The 18,758-nt window shown below is 40.0% G+C and overlaps 1 protein-coding gene across 1 annotated transcript; it reads right to left on the bottom strand.

Annotated features, from left to right (window-relative positions):
• Positions 1-3,669: 3,669 nt before the first annotated feature.
• STMND1 (stathmin domain containing 1) lies at positions 3,670-17,438 on the bottom strand. Its single transcript, XM_069960162.1, has 5 exons — positions 17,349-17,438; positions 13,685-13,859; positions 10,276-10,412; positions 8,064-8,198; positions 3,670-5,485 (listed from the first exon to the last, which is right to left on the bottom strand). The coding sequence occupies exons 1-5, from the start codon at positions 17,436-17,438 to the stop codon at positions 5,198-5,200; spliced, it is 825 nt and encodes a 274-aa protein (XP_069816263.1). The 3' UTR covers positions 3,670-5,197.
• Positions 17,439-18,758: the final 1,320 nt, after the last annotated feature.

Consider the following 18,758-nt stretch of genomic DNA (forward strand, 5'->3'; position numbering starts at 1 on the left):
TGGGATGGGTGCAGTGCTGGGGAGGGGGTGGGGAGATCTTTATACTCACCATCTGATGTCCCGATGTGTCCTCTTTGCTGGTCCGCAGCACAATGAAGTGACTGTACTGCGGACCGGCTCTTTATATGTGCGCTCAGCCGATCAGCCAATCAGCTGAGCGCACATATAAATGTTTCTTCTAATAATGCTATTGTGATAACATAATTAGAAGAAACATTTGATGTTTTCCTTAAAGTAAAGTGTTGATTAGTACAGAATGCTCTATTTACCGGGAATATAAATTAACGGCTTAATGGAGCTTCCTGTACTAATTAATATTTAATGAATAAAACACATTTTTGTTGTAATAAAATCAGTTTCGTTGTTCAATAATTTAATTCTAACGAATCCATTATTGTGCAATTAAATATACTGTCAAAAATAAATATATATATAAATATATAAATATACATTTATTTATATATATATTTAACAGTATATTTAATTGCAAAATGATGAATTCGTTTAAATTTAATTATTGAACAACAAAAGGGACTTTATTACAACGAAAATGTGTTTAATTAATTAAATATATTAACCATGAGAGACATTGGCATTACTGCAGAGGATCGCAAACCCCGGTAATAGCGATTCCTGTAAACTGTTTTCCTGCTTTCCCAGATGCATCCATAGGTGTTTGCATCACTTTCTAAAGATTTTATTTGTTATTTTTAGTTGAACCAGATTTCCAAGTAAATGACCGTATGTTTTGAGCCGCATGTCTATTTTTTCCCACGGTCGTAGTTTCAGCCGCACATTTCCAGGCGGGTAAAAAATACAGCCACACAGCTACATAGTGTGAACATAGCCTAAAGCGGTAAAGGTTTTTTTTTTTATTTGGATTTGCTACTACTTTGGACAGTTCCTGTCACAGACAGAGTTAGTAGCAGAGAGCACTGTGTCAGTCTGGAACAAATACACCACTTCCTTCAGGACATACAGCAGCTGATAAGTGCTGAAAGGCTTGAGACTTTTAAAATTAATTACATCACAAATCTATATAACTTTCTGGCGCAAACAATTTTGGCTGTTAATTGGCCTTTGTTAAAGTGGTAGTGATCAGCCGTGGAGTGAGACAATGCCTGATCCTTTATTGGCTGCACATCTCCATGTGTAAACAAGGAATGTGTGGGCAATAGCAATACATTTAAATAGCTGCATTCAGAGGGATAACGATGAGGCACACTCATCGGACCACAGTAGAGTAGTGGTAGCCCTGTGGCAGGTGCTCTCTGGGCTATTTAGTTTTTATTTAATTATTCAGCAATTTAATAATTTCATGCTCAGCAATGTATGGTTCAAAGATGTATATTTGCAGTTCACTGACAATATTAACCCTCTCCTGCCGCTGCAAAGTAAATTAACCTTGCTGCAGCCTATGCCTGTTGCTGCAGCGATGTTAATTTACTGCACAGGATGACACAGGCATTGGAATTGGATCTTTCTCAACTGCAGAACTATCCCTGAAAGCCGTCAATAGCTATGAAATAATTTAAAGGGGTTATCCAGCGTGGGGGGTATTTTTATATGTGGCCGGGGAGGAGGTGGCTGAAAAAAAAGATATCCACTCACCTCCCCGATTCCAGCGGCGGGTCTCGCATCGCGGCGCTCCGGTGCACGGTGCCCGGCCGCTTCCTGGTCTCTGACGCGGGCCCGAGACGCGACGTCTCAGGTCCGCTCAGCCACTCAGTGAAGGAGGCGGGATCCCACGTCTCAAGCCCGTGTCAGACATCCGGAAGCAGCCGGGAACCGGGCACCGGAGCGCCGCGATGCGGGACCCGCCGCTGGAATCCGGGAGGTGAGTGGACGTCTTTTTTTCAGCCACCTCCTCCCCGGCCACATCTAAAAATAGCCCCCATGCTGGATAACCCCTTTAATGTATTTGAAATGTGGTATGAGAATTCTTAAAGCCTGGAGATGCTGCACCTAAAATTGCAGATCAGTCCAATTTACTTGAATGGTGCTAAGCTGCAATAGTAGGTATAGCCTATAGACCACAGTGGGGCTGTTCCTGGAAGAACAGCACCACTGCTAATCTCAAAGACCTCTTTAGGAATTCTATGAAACAATAATTTAAACGTCTTGGCTCAGTACAGATCTTAAAGTGTACTTCCCAATGGAAAAACAAATAATGCAGCAGTCACAGATTCTGTCATACATTTCAGGGGGGATTTACGAAGCGTACACCAAAGGCATATGCCAGGGAGAAGATGCAGATTCGCCCCTTCTCCCTGGCGTATGCCTCCCATACACCCCGCTCGCTCGATGGGCGGGCTGGCGGAGCTTGCGGGGGCATGATAAGGCAGGAAGGAGGTGTGGCCTCCTCCCGTGCCTCACTTATCATGATTTACGCCTGCTTGCAGGCGTAAATCATGATCCAAATCTACACCTGCTGGAAGCAGGTGTAGATTTTGTATGCCGGGTGCAGGTTTGGGCGCCTGGCCAGCCGGATTCACTAAGAGGCATACGCCTCTTAGTGTATTCTTCCGGGGAAAAGGGGCAGGGCCTAATATAAGACTGGTCTTCGTAAATCCCCCCTTTATGTATTAGCAGATTGTGTGGCAGCACAGAAGCTATGCCAGCTCCTATCAAATTTTGTTGCCCTGTAAGTAATGATTAAAAATAGAGATAGGGGATAAAAAGCTGAGATAGGAATTAGGGCCTCCTTAGCATATTATTTTTGTGGTTCTTTTTGATCTTAAAAAACAGCAAAAACAGCATGAGTATTTTTTTTAAATGCATCTTTTTACATTTTTTAGGCACACAACGTCAAAAATAGAGAATAGGCGGCTGATTTTGATATTTAAAATAATGTCCATTTTTGCCGTGATTTAACTGACTGCAGTGGCAATGCATTGAAGTCAATGGGAAGACGGACGTCTAATGCACACAATGCATTAAATAACGGACATTTTAACGCGGACGTCAAAATAATGAACATGATCATTATTTTCGGACGTTTTTTGCAAACAGTGGACGTTTTTTATTAGTTGTTCACACACAGTTTTTTTTTTCACCGTTCTTTCTCAGTTTTTACTATTAAATTCAATGGACTTTTCAATTGAGACACACCCAAAGGCCAATTAGTAACCCCAAACTAGAACAATGTACAAACACCAGTCATTGTACTAAGGGAAGGCTATGCTACTAAATGACGTCCGTTATTTTAGACTCAAAATAACGGGCGTCATTCTAAACGGAGCTCAAAGATGTTGTGTGAGCGTAGCATTATAGTGTTTTTGCGAGACACAGTGATTTAGTGGAAGCATTTTTGGTTGAATTTTCTCTTTTGCATTTTGCATTTTTCAATGATTTCTATTAAACACAGAATTATAAAAAACAAAATAAAATAAACCAAAAATTGCACTAGAATGCAACAAACATTAGGCTGCTGTTACACACTGCAGTTTTGGATCCAAAGCCAGAAGTGGATCCGATAGGAGGAAGAAGAAAAGGTCATTCCTTTATATTTCCCATTCCCTTAGATTACAATCCACTTTAATTTTAAGTTCAAAAACTGCAGTGCCAGTTTTAAAAAAGGACCTTCAGTGTGTGATGGCAGCCTTACACGTGTTTTTTAAGCAAGAGAAAACACAATGGGGATTCACAGGAGAAAAAGGATGCTACTCGGTGGGCAAACGCCCTAGAAAATGCTGTTTTAAAAAAATTAAAAACATTAAAAGTCACTAACACTAAAAAATGCACCATAAATAAAGAAAAACCACAAAAAAATCATTGTAGGTAGGTTGATAGGTTTTATACTTCCCTTTAAACTTACAGCTAACAAATGGCTACAGCATTTGTTCTAGAACAAAATAGAAAACTGAGGATTGTCATAGGACCGACAAAAACCTCCAAAGTACTCCCTTCTAGGAAAATGGCGCAGATGTGCGAAAGGTATTCCAATATATGATATCCACTGGTATATTAGTAAACATCTACGGTTTATTGCGGCAATGCGTTTCGGCTTGTATAACAACGGACAAGCCTTTCTCAAGCCATATGAACTGTTCACAGACAAACCTATATATATATATACATACACATGTGCAACCCCACATCATGGCCTCCAAATACTTCCGTCCTATGACAATCCTTAGTTTTCTATTTGGTTCTACCCGCTAAACGACCTGTTGGCTGGGAAACTCCCGAGGATACCGGCTGCGATGTATACATTAAGTGCTCAATAGTGTTGTGCCTATAACTAGCACAACATGAAAAGGTGAGTGCATTTGCACCTACAATTCCCTAATTTATATCATTATCTGCATCCTGCTGTAGTGATATTGCACCAGAAGGCGCCTTCCGTTCCTCTTTCTTTTTTCTGGAACGAAAAGAATACAGTAGCAATGCACGCATTGGAGGCGGGGCCTAATTTAAGACCGGCTTACGAGTACGCCGGTCTTCATAAATGTCCCCTCTGTGTTTAAATCAACGTTATACATATGGTAGTCCATGGTCTTTTCTATGTAAAAAAAAAACAAACAAGCACAGTATTTCCCTGTCCTTTGCATGGTCAAGCAAGGAAAGACACATGTTCATCATGCAGGTTGTATATTAGCTTTTGCTAATTATATATCGACTATGCATGCTTACCAGGAGACAATGCTCTTTGTTTTGCAACAATTCAGTCAGTATAATGACACTGTGTGGTCACAGAGGTTTTGGTGCTGTGTGACAAGAGAGATGACCATAAAATGCAAGTAAAATTCAGTATTTTCTGCTGCTAAATGTGGACTTGCAGTAACTGTACACATGTGCAATGAAGACTTGTCCCGCTCCTTGCATGCTCAGGAATAGCTGTCCATCAATACCAAGCCATGTATGTGAGCTGCATGTATTTTTTTGAACAGAGAAAAAAAACTAATATAGGCACAGAGAGATCATGGACCAGAGTTTGACTATATGTAACAGTATAAAGTTAATGTAAACAAAAAAATAAATAGTGTATATTGCAAAACCCCTTGCAATCACAACCCCTGTCTATTTCTTAGAAAGCATTTTCCACCACAGTGTCACTGTAATAAATCAGGGGATCTTAAACCTGGGAAGAACTATAACATAAGTATATTAGAATAACTTTTCATTACATAATAAAATTACTTAAATTGGGATAACCTTTAGGCTATAGGACATGTACATTAATGTGAGCCCTGTGTTAGAAAATATCATTTTCCGAGTCATTAGTCTGATCAGCTGGGTTGTTATAGGTATTGTCAGATTCCACTGCATTGATTTCACTCTCCTCATCTGCAGCATCAGGGTTCCCAGTTGGTCCACTTATTTCATTTTCCAATGCATCAGAATCTAAGGTTTCACTTGGTTCTGTGGCCTCTGCTTGTTGTCCATCATCAGGTGTTAAAGAGCCTTCCCTTAAGTGAGCTATGCTTGGTACGGCAGTCATTGGTCTTTCCCGCAGTCTTTTCTTTAGTTCTTCCTCCTTTGTCTGCAATGTTCCATTATTACAATTAGCGCAATCAGACAATTCACAATGTACAATCACGGCAGCATTATCTCATTGCACTTAATTAAAGGCTATTAGGGACTGAGCTAGTTTACTAGGCTCATATAATGCTGTTTGCATTTGTAATGCAATTTTCATAATGCCTTTTTTTTCAAACAAATAGTATGTTCTAGGTAGAGATGTTTTGTCAGGAAGGGAGAAGTCCATAGAAAATTTTTATTAAAGTATTGTGTTGCTCCCCACAAGTTATACAAATCACCAATATACACTTATTACAGGAAATGCTTATAAATTGCTTTTTTTCCCTGCACTTACTACTGCATCAAGGCTTCACTTCCTGGATAACATGGTGATGTCACGCCCCGACTCCCAGAGCTGTGCGGGCTGTGGCTGCTGGGGAGGATGATGGCAGGGGGATGCTCAGTGTCCCTCCAGTGCCCTGTGTCCCTCAGTTTCCCTTTTTGCCATCATCATCTCCAGCAGCCACAGCCCGCACAGCTCTGGGAGTCGGGTTGTGACATCACCATGTTATCCAGGAAGTGAAGCCTTGATGCAGTAGTAAGTGCAGGAAAAAAGCCCTTTATGTGCATTTCCCATAATAAGTGTATATTGGTGAGTGGAATAATTTTGAGGGGGGGGGATACAATACTTTAATAAAAAAATTTAACTTCTTTAAGTCAATTAGATAGTTGAGTTAAATGGGTCACAGTGATCAAGTTAATACAGGCTACATCTGAAAGTCATATAAAAACTTTCAATTACAAACAAGGCTTAATAAGTCCTTAGTAGATTAGAACTTTATAACATATGACAGAAAAATGCCCCTTAGGCCTCATTCACACATCCAGTGATTTTTAAGGACCGTGATTTTAGTCTGCTAGCTAAATTAGTGAAAAACTATCAGTAATTGCATCCGTTTTTACATCTGTGTCCATCTTTTTCACTGATGTGATCCCTCCCAGAGGTAGCAGAGCTGAATGTGCCACATTACCCTCCCCCCCTGCTGTAGGGATGTGCTGGGATCCATGAACTCCTTTTCCATGAACTCCTCGGATGTGACATGTCCTATTTTTCTCAATGCGGATCACAGTACAGATCGTCTTAATAGGCTAATAGGATTCAATGTCCTCTAAAATTGTCCGTGGTCGGAGATCCCTGATCATGGACAATTTCACGGAAGGTGTGAATAAGGCCTTACTCCACATCAGACTCCATTCCAGGGCAGGGACAAGGAGTAGGCAGGGTAGGCTCCCATCTAGTGCCACTGCTAGCACCTGAAATACTGGGCACATTCCCTGAATCCCTGGTGCCAACGAGTGCCCCTTTCTACTGGGACACTAGCTGCCTACATGGGGAGCAACTACGTACTGGGGGAGGCATCTACCAAGTGGATGGCATATACCTACTGGGGGCGCATATCTACCTAAAGGGAGGCAGCTACGTACTGGTGGCACCTATCTACCTACTGGGAGGCAGATGCTTCCCAGTAGGTACCTACCAAGAGGAGCATTCTTACAATTTGTGGCACTTTGGGCAGGGAAAGGGTGAATATTACTTTGGGGAAAGTGCAGAACCCAAGATGTTTGTCGGATGGAAGAATTTGTTATGGTAATATAGGCTGGATGAAGAAGAAAAGAAACAAGAATGTCTGCAGTCAGAGAAGATGCCCCCTGTGAGTCACTGGACCTAACTGTATGTAATCATTTATGCAGTCTGTAAAGTCTGGGTATCTACCACTATTTGGTCAATGTATGGTGGTAATATTGGTTTGTGCATAAGGTGTTTTGTTCAGTAACAGTATGGAGATTATATTTATCCAGACACTATGTTGATATGCAACAAAGTCATGGCGTGGCAGTATTATTTGTTCCCTGTATAATGGTACTATTGGTAAGGTTGGTCTTGATACACTGTATTTTGATCAGTAACAGAATGGTAGTAGTATTATTAAGACACTGTCAGTCATAGTATGGTTGGATTATGAGCCCTTTTTATACTGAGATTATTGGTAATATTGGTCTCGGTATAGTGGATTTGGTTAAGTTACAGTATGAAGGTAATATGTATGGTGATAATATTTGCCCTTTATATAGTAGTGTTATTTAGTAGAGGTATGGCTATTATTTAGAAGTATATGGTATTATCGCATGTAAATATTTGCTTTATAGCTATGTTTTCCTACAGATTCATGTGTGTTTTGGGGTGGGATGGGGGTGCCATTTGAAAATTCTTGTCCTGTCCCTGTCTTCTCCCCTCTGCCTCCCACACTGACCATTCTCTCTCAATTCTCTGCTAAAATCTGTGCACGGGTGCCAAAAATGTTTTAGATTCACTGAGAGATCAGGTTACAGCTTCTAATCAGAAAAGTCTATTGAGAGGGGAGAGGTGGAGGACGAATAGTAACAGAGAGAAATACATATGCAGATGTTGCTCATACACAAAAACAATGACTAAACTGTGTCAGGTCCTGTTTTTAGTGCCTGCCACCTGCAAGAGGGGCTGAAGGGTTTTCTGCCTTATTTCATCACCAGCATGCAACATTATATAAAAACATTATTACCTTTCTTCTTTCTTCTGCAGCTTTCATTTTGGCTTCAATATCTTCCTTTGTAAGACTTTTGTTTTTCTTCCTTATCGTTTTTAGTTTTTCCAGTTTTGCGGGGGGCCTTCCTAAAGCTTTACCTGGTGTGTCCACCTACAGGAACAGTTATTCACAATTACTGTATATCTACTGGCAAGTGCTAACACAATTACAAGTGTCATTGCAGGTTTATCTTCAAAGAGTATACTGAGTGCTATATTGTTATTTGCACAAAGCCCCATCCATGTCTGGAGAGCTCTGCGAAGAGAAATCTAATTATAAGATGTTAAAAAATTATGCTGGTATAGAAATCGAACCTCTCTGCTGCATATACTCCATGTTTACACAGACAGAAACTAGCACCCCAGTAACTGGCTTTTAGTAAACTATAGGATGTCTTAACCCCTTCATGACCCAGGACATAACTGTACGTTCTTGGTTGGGTAGGGGAGTTCAAAGGGGAAACGTGCGGCGATCCCACTCTGAACCACCGCAAACCAGCTAATGATTTCTGGTTTTGCAGCATATTTTATGGAAAAATTAAGTCTGCCATTGCAAAGTACAATTAGTGGTCCAAACAATAAGGGTTCATGTGTGTCTGTAGGGGAAAAAAAGGTAGTGCTACAGCCTTTTAAATGCGAGAAGGAAAAAAAGAAAGCGCAAAATTGAAAATTCGCCTGAAGGGGTTAAAGGGGTAGTGCGGCGCTAAAAAATTATTCACAGAATAACACACATTACAAAGTTATACAACTTTGTAATGTATATTATGTCTGTGAATCGCCCCCTTCCCGTGTCCCACCACCCCCACCCGTGTACCCGGAAGTGTGGTGCGCTATACATTACCTGATCCGTGTCAAGCCCGTCCGCCATCTTGTGCCAAACGTCATCTTCGGACAGACTGCCGAATCCCTGCCGCCGTCCCCCCTCCACCGCGTCATTACTGTGCTCAGCCGCGATTGGTTGAGCAGATGATGACGCGGCAGAGGGGGGACGGCGGCAGGGATTTGGCCGTCCGTCCGAAGATGACGTTTGGCACAAGATGGCGGACGGGCTCGACACGGATCAGGTAATGTATAATGCACCACACACTTCCGGGTACACGGACGGAGGTGGTGGGACACGGGGAAGGGGGCAATTCACAGACATAACATACATTACAAAGTTGTATAACTTTGTAATGTGTGTTATTCTGTGAATAATTTTTTAGCGCCGCACTACCCCTTTAATAGTGCAATATATAAGGAGATACTACTATAAAATGTTTGCTATATATAAATAACAATATGTTTTTACCTTGTGAACTATATCTACAATTGGCAGAAATATGTGTTAAGACTCTGAAAACAAAAAGAGTCTAAACATAGGAAGTGCAGTATTGTTTATGATAATTAAAAAAATAAATAAATGTAAATTGCAAACTTGCTTTATTTCACATCTACTGTTGATTTAGGTTTTGAAAGTTATAACGACAGTGACACTTTAAAGTGTACCTGTGTTTATAACTTTTAAAATCTAGATGTGAATGTCCACACAACATTTTTTCAGCTCTGTTTAAAATGACGCCCGCCATTTGGAGTCTAAAATGATGGACGTCATTTGGCTGTTGGAGCATTATTATAGTTTAGGTGGACTAATTGGCCTTTGGGTGCGTTTAATTAAAAAACACTTTATGAACAACAAAAAAATGACGTCCGCTGTTTGCAATAGATGTCCAAAACAATTGACATGATCATTATTTTGACGTCCTAGCACACAACGCCTGTCATCCCATTTACTTCAATGCTCTTTTTTTGATGATGTGACAACATAGCCTTATAAAGCATGATAACAAACAAAAATGAATGTATATTGCAAACTTGCTTTATGTCACATCTACTGTTGATTTAGATTTTGAAAGTTATAACGATAGGTACACTTTATTTACAGGTACAAATTATTTGACAGTTTGACTTTAACTAAATATGAGATAAACATAAATACTGGATGTCCAAGGTACTGTGCAAATATCTACGCCATTTAATTCCAGCAAAAAGAGCAGTAGGGGACAGCATCTTCTTAAAGGTGCAGAACTCTTTTCCTGTGCCATTTACATAGTAAACATTGTGACGTTTCGGCAGAAACACAGCACAAGCCTTTTTCAAGCACCATGTCATTTAAGTGATATAAAAAAGTAATATAACAATATACTAACCATAACATCATATGCTTCTCCATTCTTCACAACCTTACTCTCGCTTTGTATAATCCCTTGTGACATAAGCTCCTCCAGAATATCAGAGGATGTTTGCCTCTCTCTTGTGACTGGTTCTTTATTCAGTAAGGAAATATCTGCAACAGTAAATTACCGAAATAATTTTCTATGTGGTTTCTATTTGTAGATGTTATACATTCACACAATATACCTGTAAATACTGAAACTGTTAAAGAAAAAAAAAAAACCTTTTAGCCCCTTATTGACCCAGCAGTTTTCTTACCTTTTTATCATCGCCAAACAAGAGACATAACTTTTTTATTTTTGTAGACTTTTTTTGCGTATTAAACATTATATTATTATACGTTATTGAGCATGCAGTAAAATTAACATAATAACTATATTCTATATTCACTGCAATGCCAAATGTGCATATATTTTTATTTTTTTTTTACTATTACCACTTTGGCACAATAGAAACTATTTTCCTGAAAACAACAACAAAAACTGTTGCCAGTTTTCTTATTTTTCTTGTGACGGAGATGGGTGTGGGCTCATTTTTTGCAGGAAGATGAATAGTGTTTATAGATACAATTTTTTTCTTTACATACACATGACTTTTTGATCTCTTTTATGTTGTTTTTTTTCTGATGCAGATTGACAAAATACAGCAATTCTGGAGCTGTTTTTTTTTTTTAATACTTTTTTTAAATTTTTTATTAAGTGTTCACCGTGCCGTTTAAATAATGGTACAATTTCATAGCTTCGGTCAGGACGTGGCAATACCAAACAGGCATAATTTCTTTTATGTTTTATGTAATAATTTATGTTGTATAGAATAATTCTTTTTGTTATTCTCTATTATTTAAAGGTAGAAAAGTTATAACTTTCAGGGGTAGTTTCACAGAGAAAACTAGTATATACTAATGCATTATGTTAAATGAAACCTATTTCCAATGTACAAGTATTTCTTAAAACGTATATTTTGAGATATATAGATTCACTAATCCTCCATGTGCCTGTTTTGTATGACAACCTGTTGTTATTGGTTACGACCTGTCAGGCATCCACCAAGTTGGGTCACTCATGCTCAGTTCAGTTGCAGTCACCTGATCTGTCCCACTAGAAATGGCAGTTGGTTTTTACTTCACATGCAAGCAAGGGGGATTGTGGGAAAGTGTCTGCACTGTTGCATGGCCGCAGCAGGGTCACAGTTCAGAGAGGAAACCATAAAGTAATCAGATGTATGGGGAAGAAAAAATGGCACAGTGATGTAAGCTGCTTCACTAAAAACAGCACATTTGTTCTTCTTTACATATATGTATGTGGTACACATCTGATTATACCTTCTTTGCTTTCTAACACAGCCCCTTTAAAACTAGCCTCACTCGTGTACATTAACCACTAACTAAACTCTGCTGATAACTGATACAATATACTGCACTACTACTGTCAGCACTACAACTGTAACTGTTAGCATTATGCTATATAATCTACATAGCTGTGCCTCTGGCATACTTGTGGAGAGACATATACTGTACATGGTAGGCCTGAGTGCTTTCAGAAGGCCCCCAGCTGCCATGGATACCGATTGGCAGTGAGTGACCTTGCTGATGGGGTAAGTGGATGTCAAATGATCCGTTACATGCTGCTGTCATAATTTGAGAGTGGTATGTAACGGGTTAAACTACCCTTATCCCGCGATGCTAGTGCAGGAACGTGGCATATAATTATTCCAATCACACCGTAAATAGTATACGTATTGGTGACTGCTGTAAAAAGGTGTGACTGCATTTGTGACTGCTGTGAAAAGGTGTATGGGTGGTCACTCCTGAGCCCAGGGTGTGACGTGGTGAAAGCCTGCTGGGGTCCTGGAGTGGTGATGCAGTGCTGCGGGGACATGGTTACGAGTAAGTAAAAATTCTTTATTATGTTTCCACACACCCCTGCATTCAGCAGATTTTTCACTTTGGCCTGACTTCTCCTTTTATTAAGGGGGAGGGACTGCAGGGTAGCACCCCTATATAAATAGTACAAGTCCTTGGTGTATAGGGCTATGGATCAGATGAAAAATGTAATGAAAAAAATATATTTTCTATCCAATACTACCATTACTACTTTCTTTAGCTAGGCTCTTTAAAATCAGCTAGTCCATAGCTAATTAACCAGCTAGTTAGTATCAGCTAGTTAAATATCAAAACCATCAGTTTTTGCAATAATATATAATTGTCCAGGTGTTCCAGGTCATTCACTGAATATAAATGAGGGAAATGCACATGCTGTGAGGTCTCTTTCCAGACAATAGTATCCAGTTAATGCTCTGTTGTAGACAAGCAGGTAAGCATCTCCATTCACTACATGAACAGGTTTATTCAAATAGAAAACTCCATTGTCTGAAAGATTTCCAGGTCAGTGGTAGGAAGTGAAAGGTTAGCTTGCTGCTAGGTTACCGCTTTTCAGGTTGTGTCTAATAACATCTTTTGCTTTTCTTTTTTTAAATACCAGAAACAATGTGCATTGTGTTGTGTGACGGCCACTTACATTTAACTTACCATCAGTGTGTATGATAATTGTGTTGTGTGACGGTCACTCACATTTACTTTACGAATCGTAATGTAAATGTGAGTGACCGTCATACACAAAACAATTGTCATACACATTAATGGCAATGTAAATGCGAGTGACCGTCACACAAAACAATTGTCATACACATTAATGGCAATGTAAATGCGAGTGACCGTCACACTACAAAATTATCAAATTTACCGTACATAATGTAAATGTCAGTAACAGTCAAATGACACAATTATCATACACACTAATGGCAATGAAAATGCGAGTGACCGCCACACTACAAAATTATCATACTTACTGATCATAATGTGTATGTGAATGACCGCCAAATTACACAATTATCATACAAATTAATGGCAATGTAAATGTGAGTGACCGTCACACAACACAATTATCATACACACGGATGGTAATGTAACGGTGAGTAACAATCACACTACACAATTATCATACACACTGATCACACACACTCACATTTCATTACTATCAGTGTGTATGATAATTGTGTTGTGTGATGGTCACTCATCTTTACATTACCGTTAGTGTGTGCAACATTTTGGGTCTCAACCACTATAAAAGTAAAATATCATTGTCACATGGCAACAATGTTTCTTACTATACCTATATTTGTTAAGATGTTGCTGCTCCATACTTAGCTATCTGCCCATGTTATTTTTTTGACTCTTGACTAACATCTCAATGAACTCTTTTTCATTTTAATTGTGAATGCTTGGACTGTTATTAAAATGTCTTTTCACCGTAGTAAATATACCATTGTAATTACATACTGATAGAGGAGGACTGAAATAGGTGGCATGCTATAAAAAAAACCTACCATTATTTAAACCAATGGCTGTCCTTGGAGAAAAGACTGTTTCTGCCACTGTTCCTGGAATATGGTTGCCAGCACGCTCATCATCAAGACCCACTCCGCTATCCAGCGTCCCCTTAGACAATGCAGACCCATCTCTTTCACTGGAGGTTATGTTCTTTTGTAAGTTCACTTCATCCTGCAAATGAGATTTGGTGACATATCTGTCAACAACATACTTAAAAAAGTACACAAGAATAGTCCACCATTTTTACTACTTCTCCCCCACTTCTGGCTGGTTACGGGTGGCATAGGCTTATGTAATGTATCTTCAGCTGCTAGGTATAGGTGTCGTGTATTCACTACCGAACCTTACTGTATTGTAAACTCACGTCTGCTCAGCTAGTGATAAATTTAGCACTCCACCCTCCTCAGTAAGTATTCCGGTACATTCAACAGGGATCGTGAGAATGTATCAATGCTTTTGTGTAAGCTTTGGTGCAAAAATACCAAACATTTTTAAAGCAATATGCGAGTTGTCCTGCATTTTGCATAAAATATTTTTTAGAGCACTGCGCGAAAGCAGACAGTGTTGACATGGTTGCATTGATTAAACTCCTTCCACTGTGGGCAGAAGGATCAGCCTGTCTGATCACTGAGGATGAAACTAACAGGATAGTCTGCTTATGATTTACGTCTCTGTTAAGGCCCTATTACAAAAAACGATTATCAGGTGTCTTTGGCCGATATCGACCGTTATGGCCGATAATCGTCTTGTGTAATAGAAAGCAACGATAAGCCGACATGAATGATGTCAACTGATTGTTACTGTCATTTGTCTTTCAACATGTTGAAAGACAAACGGCTAATATAGCAGCGATCTGCTGCCGCTGCTCTAGTGGCCACAGCAGACCGCTGCTATCTGCTATGGGCTACCCGGATGATCAAGTGATCACCCATGCAGCCCCCCCCGCAGCTCCCCCTGTACTCACCCAGATGCTGCTGACACATGTAATAGCGTCGTCAGCGAGCGGATAACGAGGAGTTAATGAGCGCTGACAGCTCCATTTAGTTGCCCCATGTAATAGAGGTTTTAGGAACCCTTAAGTAGGAGGCTCAGGAACAGTATATACTAATGGGGACAGCCAAACGTACCATAAAAAAATCAGCCGAGAGTTAACTATCTGACACCAAAACTGTCTGATTTTGTCCATAACAACCAATCATGGCTTAGCTTTATGTCTTAGCGAGTTCTGGTAAAAAAAAGCTGAGCTGTGATTGGTTGCTATGGGTAACAGACCGTTTTACTTTTAGATCTTAAACTCTCCCTATTGCCTCCCCATGGCATAAACCAACAAACAGCGCATACTAACCAAATCCCCCCACCTTCCTTGATCCCCATTACTCCTGTTGAGCTCCTGTTCTACCTGCTTCTGCTGACACCCCACTCAATTCTGTGATCATCTGATCGGGGAGTGGGATGTGTTCTTAGGCCAGCAGAACGGAAGCATAGTTGGAACCAGAAGACCACACAGCAGAAGTATGGGGGAGTGAGGGGAAAAGAGTGCCTTGTTTGTTTTATGCCACAGGGAGGCAGTAGGGAGCGTTCAAGATTTCACTAACTTTGTTTTTAAAGGGATTGTTCAGGAAATATTTATACTGGGGCTTTCGGGGACATGTGAGTAATGTATGCGTATCTGCCCAGCTTCGATGCCACTGTCAGTTACGGTTCTAAGGCCACTCACTCTGAGCCACTGTCAGTGTTTTGTTAACATCCAATGATGTCCCGTTCCCATGGGAGATGGCCAGTCAGCCTAGACTCTATGCTGAGCGACCATTTCCAGTTAGAGCATGTCATCGGATGTTTTTAAAACATTGACAGTAGCGCAGAGTGGACGACCTGGAAACCGACAGGGGAGCGGGATAGATAAGTACAGTATATAAGTATACGTTATTGACATGTCCCCCACAGCCCAGCAGCATCGCTAAGTATGAATTTTTCCCAGACAACCCCTTTAGGCCAGTGAAAACCTGTTCAGCTCTGATACTTCAAGTGCTAGAATTATATGTTTCCTAGACAATCTCTGGATGGCTACAATGTATCAGTGTAGGCCTATATTTACCATCAACCTATTCAAACAACTCCAGCATTACCACCACAAATAATAATTTTCCTTCAATCATGTGTGGACGCACTATAAAGTTTTTCAACTACTATTTTATTTTGTGCATTATTTCATGAATTACATTGTGGAAAATTGAGGAACATTCCTATAGATGAAATGCTACAAAAAAGACTATTTCACCTAATTTTTTATTTGTGGTAATACTGCGGTCTTATATAGATTTCTATATATCTGTGTGGGACAAATGTGTAAATAGAAACAAGGCTATTCACAGAGAAATGCTTAGACTGGGTATAATTGTAGAAAAACCTTAATATCAGGTCCAAGAATGTGAACAAGAGTGACAGTAAGCACAGATCTTGAAAAAGAACTGAAATTCAAAGTAAATCTAAAAGTTGCAGAATTTTTCATTACACAAAAACGAAATTTTATTAACACAAAACGAAAATCCTCAAACAGCCGTTTATCTGAATAAATCATGTGATACCTGATTAAAGTGACCCAGGGTTGTTGGCTTGTGATCCTGATTGCGACCTGGATTTGTCCCTTTAAATAATAAAAGGTCCTGCTCCAGTCTGCCATTATCGGCAGGTAGAACTGTCTCCTAAATTCCCCCCCCCCACCCAAAAAAAATATATATTGCTAAATAGGTTAAAAGATTCAGATTCTGAATCTGTATTTTTTCTGTGTATTCTTCTGCTGAGTTTCTGAGGTCACAAAGTCTCTTTAAATTAACATTGTAATATACCTTCCTTCTAAATTTAGCACCTTTCTTTAAGCTGGATCTCTCCTGGTTCTTCTTGATTACCAGCTGTAGCAATGATCATGGCCCAGAGCTGCGGTGGGTCATACAGGATGATGACGTCATCACGTACGGCTGGTAAGCAAGGAGTGTGACCCAGAGGGAACTATGCAGCACTGAGAAGTCCCAGAATCAAAAAGTAGAATTTATTGCAATTTTTTTTGTTTCCTATTCAGGCTTTTTAAAAGTTTATTTATGAATTCTGGTAAATTCCCTTCAATACAGGAAAACTAATTTGGTGTAACTTATCTCATCATCTTGTGTCTCTTAGGAAAATGATTTGATGCTACAAGAATTGCTATGGGTCTTCTATGTACATCAGCATCTATAGTCAAGAAGTTCATACATATGTACAGTTCTAGCGGACAAGTGCCAGCGTGCATATACTGTACATAATGCACTAAAGGGGCGTTCACATGTTCCGGGCACAGTCCATATATACAGACGATGTGATGTGGAAGTCCATATATACAGATGATGTGCTATGGAACAGAATACGGAGCCGTGCACCTGTGTCTGTATTGTAGCACAAAGATTTAAACTGATTTGGAGCTTCCTTGCACAGACAGTAATCATGGAATATGTAACTGCCCCTAAGAAGTATATTTTACAGAACATTAGGACTTTCAGGGACAGAAAAACAACAGGAAATTATACAATTGATTATAAAGATAAAGTTAATAACTATTTACTCTATTGTGTCATTAGCCTTTTCATAACTATATCTATGTTGTTGTAATGTATATGCTTGTGGTCTGACCTTGGTTTCCGCCTTGCCATCCTCTGCCCACCCGCTCTTCCTCCCGTCTGTGGGTTTGACGACCTGCACTTTAGAGCTCTGGCATCCCATAGTTACAGTGCAGGGGAATGTGATCACGCGCCAAGCCCTGCATTCTTATATACAGCCGGCTCGGTTGCTAAGAACTCCTCTGTTTCCATGACAGGTTGCTACAATATGTGACGTCACCATGCTGTCGAGTGACTTGTACTTGAACACCCCTGGGTTCAAAACACTGTGTAATGGATGTGCAAACATGTGAGAAAATGGGTGGTCAATTTCACCAGAAAAACAATTAAGTTTTTTTTTCCAGTTCTCCTGAGACAGCACAGAAGAAGCAATGTGGAGCTACACTGCAGATGGAGGGGGGAGCAGCAAAGCAACTTGACACCTCTGGATCTTGGTGGTGGAGAGAGGAGGGGGGGTAGAGCATGGACATCAAAGGAGGGTGTGAGGTGACAAGTTGCTGGAAGGGTGAGATTGTTTTAACAACACACAAGGCATTGCCTGCTTTGCATTTCTTGTATCGGATGTTATTCAAGTGAATTGAAAACTCTGGTATCAGTGAAGCTACTTGAGTTGTTTGTTGGAGACAAAAGTGCGCTCCAGTTTAAAAGTTAAGCAGTGTAAAAAGCATATGGGCATATACTATTAGTAAATCACTGACTGAAGTTCTGTCATTAAGTGCAAATTTGGGACATTGCGATCTACTGTTCGAAAAATATAGCGGGCACACACTTGTTGATTGCACATAAATAATTGTATGGAAAGAGGCCGGTGTGAGATATTATCCGGTGTTGGAGTAACAGAACTGGAAGTCACTTGTGCACACAAGATATTGGAGGATTAGGTCCATAATAAACTTCAAAGTGCGTACAAAATATGATATTAACCACTGTCCGAGCATCACCAGGAACACATCAGCATATATAACTTATGGACTGGGGATTGTAATTAAAGAGTTTGTCCCAGATAGTTTAGGCTCCTATTAGAGAAAGCGATATTTTCGTTTTCGCTAACTAACAAAAAGCTATTACAAATGAGTGCTTTCATAAATGACCTTAAATCATTCACCATAATACATGGAACAATAGTAGTTATGATCGCAATTTAAGTCCGAAAACCGTCTAGCTGTATAGCAGATAGTAAGTCTTCCAATGCACCTGTTTCCATTGTAGCTGTTTATCTTGTAATTCAACAGCTGTTTATGTTCTTTATCTTATTGTTTTCATCCATGTCATTTCCTGTTTCTTCACCCAGCATGCCTGGAGGCTGTGCTCTGTGCTCACTGTCAGATCCACCTAGTACTCTCATGGCAGTGCTCTAGACTTCTGCCCATACACCCAGACCTCTTCCTGCTCTTTACTTACACAGATTTAGGGCCGTATTACT

Source organism: Dendropsophus ebraccatus, chromosome 2 (assembly GCF_027789765.1).
Source record: "Dendropsophus ebraccatus isolate aDenEbr1 chromosome 2, aDenEbr1.pat, whole genome shotgun sequence".
Taxonomy (NCBI): domain Eukaryota; kingdom Metazoa; phylum Chordata; class Amphibia; order Anura; family Hylidae; genus Dendropsophus; species Dendropsophus ebraccatus.